The sequence below is a fragment of the Cryptomeria japonica genome, chromosome 2 (genome assembly GCF_030272615.1).
Source record: "Cryptomeria japonica chromosome 2, Sugi_1.0, whole genome shotgun sequence".
Lineage (NCBI taxonomy): Eukaryota > Viridiplantae > Streptophyta > Pinopsida > Cupressales > Cupressaceae > Cryptomeria > Cryptomeria japonica.
Window position 1 is genome coordinate 85,866,282 of NC_081406.1, and position 10,057 is coordinate 85,876,338.

At 35.3% G+C, this 10,057-nt stretch overlaps 1 protein-coding gene across 1 annotated transcript; it reads right to left on the reverse strand.

Annotated features, from left to right (window-relative positions):
• Positions 1-760: 760 nt before the first annotated feature.
• LOC131078825 (uncharacterized) lies at positions 761-8,585 on the reverse strand. The gene is made up of 10 exons (XM_059216028.1): positions 8,256-8,585; positions 6,443-6,520; positions 5,175-6,035; positions 4,666-5,019; positions 4,299-4,360; positions 4,006-4,104; positions 3,686-3,782; positions 2,696-2,767; positions 2,344-2,454; positions 761-2,045 (listed from the first exon to the last, which is right to left on the reverse strand). The coding sequence occupies exons 2-10, from the start codon at positions 6,518-6,520 to the stop codon at positions 1,143-1,145; spliced, it is 2,637 nt and encodes an 878-aa protein (XP_059072011.1). The 5' UTR covers positions 8,256-8,585; the 3' UTR covers positions 761-1,142.
• Between the last annotated feature and the right edge of the window lie 1,472 nt (positions 8,586-10,057).

Genomic DNA, 10,057 nt, shown 5'->3' on the forward strand with positions numbered 1-10,057 from the left:
TATAAAACCTTCCAAACCCAAAAAAAAAAAAAAAAAAACAGAGAGAGAGAGAGAAAAGAGTAGACAATGAATGAATGGAATCAATAGATATAATGGTCATAATCAATGTGAATTTAAACTCGTTAATGAATGCATGGAAGCAATTAATAGAAGCATTAAAATGAGATACTATAACCCTAAAACTAGTGGTCAAAGTGGTGTAGGTAAATTGGGAAAGTCTCGTGAAACAGTTTTTTTTTTTTTCAGAGAACCGAAGGTTGAATAATTTATATATGATAACATGAGATGGTGTTGGTTGGACTATTTGGAGGGTGACAATGGCACATGCAAATGCACACTTGTGCAATAGATATAAAGGATGGCCAACAACTAGCAACTTTCAAATAAAAATCAATATAATAATTCTTTTGACCTTATTACAATTTGATTTGGCCACTGTAGGGTCCTCTCTCTCATAAAAAAGGGCCATGTTTAAAAGAGTGCTTGGAGCTGCTCTCGTAGCTTTGAGTTTGCCACCTCACCTCATGACAATAATACATTGTTTAAAAACGAAAATAGGACTTCTAGGCACATATTGGAGACTAAGGAAGCGGAAGAAATATGGAGTGAATCTTGAGACAAAGTCATGATGTAATTATGTCATAAAGTTAATACTATTCAATCAGTCAGGCGATCATATAAATCTTTTTTTAAAAATTTAGACATTTTCAACAGGGGAATGACCATCCAAAGCTACACAACACCATTTTTTTCACCAATATAGAACAAAATATGTAGCAGACTTTGATGCCAAATCAATTCAACAATTTACAGTACAAATCTCATATCTATGCCAAAAAAATAGACCTGCTTCAGCACAATCTCTCATTGACTATAGAGCTCTGATACAGAAATGCTGCCATGTAAGCCTTCCAAGTTACATGTAAAATTGAAATTTATCCGACCAATAACATAGCTTAATATCATTGGTACGTAGAGTACATAATCTATCTCCTAACCACAGGAATGCTGCATCATTTATTTTCTATGGGCTAGGAAGCATAGGTACAGCTATATATATGCCTCAAATAGTTACCAAATTTAACCACAATTATGTGTGATTTCATAAGCTGACATGAAACTTACTTTCCTTACCAACTTAATCAGGCCACAGCTACATCTGCAATTAAGCAAGCCAATCCTGCATTGTCTTTCATGCCACGCTTAATTGAGGCATTTGTTGGGGATTCCCTCTTTCCCTTTTCAACAGGCATTATAATCTTTTGCCGATCAAGTTTTGCTGCTTTGATTGCTTTGTCCTTTGATTCATGACCAATGCTCAGTGAAGCATTTCGTGGAGATTTTGGTTTAATCCTTGACACAGAACCACCTGTTATATTAGCGTCTTTATCCTTAACCCCTTCAGCCTTCTGTGCACCCAACTTTTCTTTGCCATTTTCAGAATCTTTCGCATTGTGGGTATTTTGCAATGCATCCTTAACTCTAGTGTTAGCTATTATCTTTGATTCAGCTTCATCAATATTCATTTCATTCTTTGCTTGTGCAACATTGTGCACTTCACTAGATGGGTCAAAATTGCCATTCATCGAATCCTCTTGCCTGCCATCCAATGAACTTTCAGAAATGGATACTGATGTTTTTTCGTGGGTGATAGGAGCACTTTTTTTATTGCTTTCTTCATTTGTAGATAGATTTTCAGTTACTCTTGATTTTGATCCATCAGAATTCACTTTTGCTGAAGAATTCTCTTGTCTGGCAGGATGGACAGTTTCTTTTTTAGGACTGGCATTGACTGGGAGTTTTGATTTTAAGGGCTTTCCAGGGGAAAGATTTCTTGACCCTCCTTCCTTTTGTGCCTTGTTAACATGGGAGGTGACACTAATTTCTGGTTGAGCTTCCGTATGTTTTTTTGATGGACTTGTGTTGTTCTTGACCCCTTGCATAGAACTTATCTTGTGAGTAGGTACAGTGCTAGAATCTGAATCTGTACCAGAAGTAATACTCTTCTTTCCAGGGTTTTGTGACTTTGCAGAGGTTTGTGAAACCTGCAGCAATCGGTAAATGCTTTTCAGACACGAAAATAAAAAATATGAATCGGTAACTCCAAGGACATGACTGAGCTCAAAGATTGTAATAATCAAACTATCATGATTTGCATCTGCCTCTCTAAGGAGTAGCAGAGTAACTGGAGAATACAGGCCTTGAAGATATAATGCTATGGAAAAGTTCAATGTTCATTTTGCATTTGTAGACCAATTCAGAATTATATTTAGAAAACTAATTTATGAAAAACACAGCAGAAATGTTTTGAAAGTTTGCAAGCCCTGTGCCGGTATACTGTACCCTTTTGTTCTCTGATTTTGTTGATGATGCTTCCTGATAGAAAGTGGGCATGGGTGTGGCTTTGAAAGTGAGCCTTTTACGTAGTTGTTTTATTTCAGCCTCCATTTCCTCCTGCAATAAGTATATAACAAAGACAAAGGTATTACTGGTTAAGCCAAAGAGAATGAACAGAGTCTTATGCACACAATCTGGAGTCCAAGATATAAGATTGATTTGGAACACTAATACTTAGATCAGTAAGTAAGAAGAAGAAACATCAGTATAAGTTCCCTCAGTTTTATAAAAGCAAGGGTGCTATATTAATCTGAATGAATTAGATTAAAATTTTCATAGAATCACACTCGAGGTATACCTGTGTTTTTGCTTGAATTTGGTTCATCTCAGCTTCCTTAGCATTCATCTTTTCTTCCAGTTTCATATAGAACTGCAGTAAACCAAAAAGGTTGTAAATTATTATCATACATCAAGGAAATGTTATCAAAGTTCAATCTTCTGTTAAAAAACTAGTCCAATCAATCCTGCAGATCAAGAAGGCTAGATCACTCTAAAAGCAAAAACTAGGGTAAGAATTTAACTAGCAGTCGAGACAACATGGTACCATTCATCCTACAAGTTTATTTGGGTCTTGGCCTCTTACAGATCAGTTTTATCAATAAGATTTTGCACTCAGAGAGGATACAAAAAATCTTCAAGAGTGATGCTTACACCAAATCATGATCTTTCTTTTATTGAAGGTACTATTTCTCAATCTATTGCTCCCTTCAACCCATGGTTTGTCCCCTTGCATCAACAACCCAGGAATAAACTTTTTCCTCGGAGTAATTCTCAAATAGCTGAATCCTGCCCTTCTAAGAAAATCTATTTATATGAAACTAGTAAAATGCATATTATTCTCAATAAATTAGCACATGACACTTCTGAATGATGAATATAACCAGGCCTAGAGTGAAATCTTAATGTATGAGTAGTGATGGAAAAGAATTCTTTATCGGCACTGGTAAAAGCAATAAACCATAAAATATCTAAAACAACTCAAAATGATAACCGCGGTATGGTTGTAAGGGACTAGATTAAGGTGTTACAGTTCCAGCACAAAACACAGTAAAAGCCTAGTACTGATATCACATAAAAATTGATAATACAATGGATGAACATCAGAAAGGTCATAACCCAATTTAGCAGATGCACAGTTCTGAATACAGTTTTAAGGATGGTTACGCGGTTGTAAAAAGAATGAAATGTGAAACTGAAGATTAAACTTATAATAGTTTTCTACTTTTTAAATAGACAGTGGACAACATGAACGATGAAACAATATGCCATCAAGAATTAAACTCTCTACCTCTTTTCTTTTCTCTGCTCTTTCATCACTTTTGAAGCTGAAAATTACTCCATTTGCTTTGTTTTCCAACCTATTTGCACTGGGGGATTTGTGAGACCTACAAATCCACAATTGTGATCACATTATCATCTATTACATGCATAGGATCTTTATGAATTCATAAGACCTTTGTGAATGAGAGCAAAAAAATAAAACTGAGACTAAAAGCATTCTGTAAATTGCATTTGACTGACCTAGGGGAGCACTAACTACCATCTTATAAGAAAAGTATACTAGCTTTTTTCAGAATGAACACTAAAAAATATCCTTTAGCAAATTACCCTGCAGGAGTTGATCTGGCTGCATCTCCTCCCATTTTCGATTCAGGTTGCTTTTTCTCTGTTTTTTTCTTTGGAGCTGTCAGGTTGTCATTTTGATGCCTATCATTTATAAAATCCAGGATCAATTAAATACAAAGTTTAACCAGGGAACCTAGCAAAACACTAAGATTTTAATAACAATTATGAAGAGCCGGAAGTTTCCCACTCAAAATTCAACAAGCTATTAAATTATATGTAGTAGTGGCAAATATGAGCCAAACAGAATGGCCTGTGAGAGCTCAAATGACCTTTACCTAGTCTGCTCTTTATGAGGTGTCCTCAAGCCAGCTGTCTTTGGCACCCCATTTGCAGAAGCCTGCAGAAAAAGAAATTGCTCTAGTCATACAGAGGAGGTCCTTGTTTGTTTCAGAGTCAACATATAATAAGAAATTTTGCCTTTTCTCCATGAATTCCCTACCTTCGGGTTTCGGCAACAAGAAGTTTACCATAGCCTCGTAGTAGAGAAACGCATAAGAGATCATATTCAAAAATAGGTTGATTTGAAAGCAATAATTTCAGACCAACAATAATATGTCCAATATAAAACAAGTTACTGGACTCAATAATTCCACTTCAACCATTTTCCACATTCCAAAATTTATATCTATGCAGGAGAAGTACCTCTTTTTTTGAAGTTATGGTCACTGTTGAACTATTTAGTTCTGCTTTTGAGGCTTGTTTCTTGTCCCCGAGGACCTTTCTAGTTGATGCTCTTTTATCTGTTCCCGAATTAATTGATGCAGTCAAGGAAACAGATTTTTTCCTCTTGGTTGCATCTACATCAGCCTCCTTCGTAATCACAACACCACTGTCTGGTTTTGCTGAAACCTTTGGAAGACCCCTCGCAGAATTGCTAGGCCCTGATGAAACCCGAACTTTTGATGTCCTGGATGTACCATTGGATGACGCTTTTGATGAAATGGATGTTCCATTATGGGGGACTTTAGCTCTTTTCCCATTTGAAGTAGCAGTATTCTGGCATTTGGCTCATAAAAACATCAAATTATTGAGGCAAGTTTCCAATGAAGAGAACTTAAATATTGTTGAGAAAAACAAGAATTCTACCTATGCTAATAGGAATTTCGTGGAAAAGCTATCAAGACAATATTGAAAAGAACAAAAACTCTCACCTTCTTAGTGGGTTTTTCTTTTTGCTCTTGTTTTTGAGAATCCATTAAGGCATGGTTGGATGCCACCTCATTTTCCTCTGCTTCTTTGGCGTCCTTATTGTCTGAATGTGCTGATTCTGGACTATGCCTTTGTTCTTGTTCTTCTTTTCTTAGATTTGTTTTGTCAACATCCATCATATTAAAATCATCCACCTCTGAATCCCTTACAAGTCTACAGTGTTCTTTGTCATTTTCCATTACTAGGTTATTGCTTGAAGAAATGGCCTCTGAATAAACATGTTCTTGCTCAAAATTGTTCATTGCTGGAGGTAATTGACTTGCCTCCTCTGTTTGACCAACAGACATGCCACTCTTTGGATTGATTATAATGAAATTCCCTTCCTCTGTATCTGTATGGTGAGGTGAATTATCAAAATCAATCGAATGAGAAAATGTAAAGTCCTCGTCATTTGGATCTGGTGACTCTTCAAGATATTGATCTTCATTATAATTATGATCAATCATGCCATCTTCATTATTATGATCAACCATGCCATCTTCATTATAATTATGATTAACCACACCATCCTCGTTATAATTACTAACAATCACACCATCCTCATTATAGTTACTGCTGATCCCTGATTGAGACTCCAACTGAGCCTGCTGTTCCAGAGCTCTCTTAGCTGCAATTTTCTTGAAATGAGCTTCAAAATAAGCTTTCTTCTGAATAACTGACCCTGGAGTGGAAAATCTTTCCACCTCTTCCAGGTATCTGTTTTGTGAAAAGGAAGACCATTTTTCCCACGACAGTGAATCAGTCTCAAATCTCCCAAAAGATATGGAACTTTCACGTTGTAAGGTTTTATGGGGATCTTCCATCTGCATTTGTTGAACAGAAACAAAAAGAAAAAATCGGATGATCAATAGCGTCAACCAAATAAACATATGATAAAGCCAGCAACTTCAGGGCAAGAAACTTTTATTTTGGACAGCTTCTGTTATGCATCAATTGTTCAAGCAACCCTACATACATTGGTAGAAACTCAAATATCAAAGACAGTGAGTTGCTCCATTCTAAATGCCTCTTTGAATTTGAAGATTAAAGTTTTCATTCTCTAGAATCCAAGGCCAAATTTTAACAATTGCCATTCATTTTGAGGGTAAAATATTTACGGCCATATCATATCTGCTCATTTAACTAGAAACTGAAATTAGACGAAACTCACATAAATCTTCAGAAGACACTGTAAGTCATTAAACTTTGATTCTTAAGAGTTAAAACACACCTGACTTTCTGTTGGATCTATGAGCTCATGTGGTTGAGACCACTCAAAGCAGATGTCGTCCTTGTCCGTCATCATCATCTGCAAGTTAAACAGACAAATTACATCTTTTCCCAATATAAGGCTAGAGCACAGGTTCAAATACAGTTGTCCATGACAGATTTTCTTCAGAACATTAAAAGCATTACCAGATCAAACACCCAATGAAAAAAATAATCGTGTTTCCAACCTCTGACGCTTCAAAGTACAGGGCATGTGCTCATTAAGCAGTATCAGACTTATGTACTACTAACACTGAGAATAGAACTGTCATTTCAGCAGTTACATAAGTTCGCCTTTTGTTTCTGCCCAATTATACGCTGGTAACAGCCTCTTCTTCTAGGCATGTTTAGAGTTTACAGTATAAATGTAAAATGCAGTTAATATTTTTGCCACTGGGAAAACAATTGGGTTCAAATTTCACTTATAGGAATAAACGATTATATCATTATCAATAGATGCTGTGAGAAAACTGGAAAAGTATAGAATAATTTCGCAATTTAAACAGAGATTAGGAAATGTACTGTAAGTAGTAATCTCTCTTAGCCAAATATCAGAACTGTTGAAGGTAAAAGATAAAAATCATCACACATTTTTCACAAAGTCGTTAAAAGATCTGCCACAAGCAATAATAATTAAATAATATAAGAAGATTCGGAAAGTACAGTCTAATTTCATAACTCTCGGACAAAAGGAGGCGAATGATAATTACTCCCTCGACCAATTTTTCTTGTCATGATGAATCTGCTTTGAAATTAAACTTAAAAAAGCCCCACTCATTTCCACAGCAGGCCTCAGAGGGCTCGAAATACGAATTTTAGTTAATTTAATAGTAGAAGCAAGGCATAGAACCGGGATCTAAATCTAACCGAAGGCGGAACAAATACGTCGACTCAAAGATCTTTACTCAGAACAGTTGTTTGGTGAATAACAAATTTTGACGATTTTAGTCGACTGTAAAATCCAGAAAAGCTAGGAAAATTTCCGATTTCCACATAACATTTTTTTCTGAAAACAATACTCATAAAATCATAGCTCATGTTCCCCAACAAGCCTTTGAAAGCGCGAAATTATTTATGGAAGTTCACAATATCAATCAATCTAACGCAGACAGACCAAATAAGTAGATTTCTTCGATTTAAAGTTGATCAGTACATGACAAAATTTACTGCCGCACCTTTAAAGAACTCAGAATCTCTAATTTAGGTCAAGATTGGGAATTAGCCTAAAATAGTAATAATCCAGCCTAATTTTCCTCACAATGAATTTCTCGGAAACAAACCTTCATTCTTACCAATCGCCATTAAAAAGCTCGAACACTACTTTATTTAAAAACACAGCGACACCGAACCTAAGCAAAGGAAAATCATATACATAGATCTTTACTATAAAAGTTCAGTAGAGGACAAAACTTAACGCTACTAAGCCCTAATGTTTTCGTTGACGCTCTCCGAATCTTACACTTCAATTAAGTGCAGCAATTCTGTGTAAAAGCCAAAAGAACACTAAGTGAAAATAATAACCGAAATTTCGCTACTAACCCTGGAATAACGCTCGAAATCTTCTCATTTCACAGCACACCGACAGGAAATCTAAGCCTAGCCGAATATTTCGATTCAACGACCTTTCCGACAAAAATCAGTTCACGAAATACAAATCTTTTGCCTAGAGAATTCACAAAAGCTTCGATTTATGCAATCAAAATTTCATTCTTCAATTCAAGAGCAACAATTCTCAATAAAAGCCAGAAAATCTACATTAAAACCAAATCAACTACCTTTATTCAGATCTGAAATCGAATCTCCCGCGAAAAACCTCTTCCACCTTCAAATCCAATGATCTCTCGATCTATACAGGCATCGTCTCACATCCATTCTACAAAACAAAATGCAGAGACAAAAATCTCGGGGAGGCATGTTGAAGGGACTAAAATTTTGGGCATTGAAAGCTTCGATTGACAGAACAACTGCCTGTGATGTGTCGAAATCTGGATTTTTTCCAACCTCTATATCAATGTAAAACAAATTCCAATTTCGATTACAACTAAATTTTTCGTGGCTTAAGTCAATAGATTGATTAACATCTACTTCGCTTCCCAACCAAAATGCTTCTAGATGAGATATCTATGTTCTCTTTTGTCTTATACTGAAACGTAAACAAGACCGTTGCCGTTTCCCGTTCCGTTGAATGATTAACTTCACGGCGTCTTAAGATGCGTCGAATTTTTACCAGGTGACATGTGATCTTTTATCGTCGTTAAGTTGGTGAGAGAGAAAGGCCCCTCCGTCTTTCAGCGGTCACGAGCTACCCGTTAACGGGGTCCCGCTATCAGCAGAGGCACCAGCTGTGACGGAATCAGGTTCCAACACTGCAACGGTCTGACAACGTGGCTCATCCCTGGACGTTTTACGATGCTACAGTAAGGTGAATTTTTTTTGTGTGCTTTTTCTTTGGCATTCTACAATTGAATAATTATTGAGAGTGGGGAAAAGCTTATGTCTCGTTGGTCGATGACTCGGATGAACTGAAATAAAGTATTTTTAATTAAGTGGACAAGAGGTACAGATCTACGGCAGAATATGAGAATTGTGTAATTGATAGAGTAATCGTCTTTGGAGCATGAAACATAAGAGTGCTGCACATCATGGCTTTTCACCTATTGCTATGGTGGTATACTTGACCGTTAGATTTAATAATTTTTAATTATTCTTTTAAATTTTGACAAATTGATTTATCAAATTAATATTCTGATACATTTAGGGAAGAGTATCAATTATCATTCATGTTTCAATAATTTGTTCATTCCTTGCACACCCAATCCTTCAATTACTAAATTTAAAAAAAAAAAAAAATAAACAACTAAAACTATGAGATTTCCACAATCCATGTTGTATTCTTTTGAATTTTTTTGGCTTGGATTGTGTGTAATGAAAAAAACACACACACAATCGAAACCAAAAAAATTCAAAAGAAAATCACTAAAAGCTCATTAATAAATTACACATGTACCAATAGCCGCTCATTTTTTAGCTTTTTTGGACCATAATTGGCTCATTTGTACACCTTTATTGGTACCCATAGCACACAACTACTGGGCCATTTGTGCATAAGTATTGGTGATTTTAAGTGTACAGTTATTGGAGCATTTTTAAGCAAGTATAGAGTGACACTTTGAAAAGTGTACTTTTTGACCCTTGCACACATAACGAATCCTACAACATGCATCGTTACTACCCAGAAGTCCAAATCCAAAAAAATCACATCAAAATCCAATGTACCGTTTAGAAAATGTGGATGCACGAAGTTAACTATAACGGCTAGTGGTATGCTTCCCCTAGTATTAGTCAAGAAGTACAAGTTTTCTCTTACTAGATTTATTATATTTTATTTAAAAACACTAATTTGTACATAATTTTAAAATTTTAAAAATATATATATTTATATTAATCATTTAATTTTCTTGGAAAGACATTACCTGTTTAACATTAAAAAAAAAAATTAAATATTATATATCTAAATTAATTAAAATTAGAAAAATAATAAAATAAATTTTTGAAATTATGAAATGAAATTTTTTTA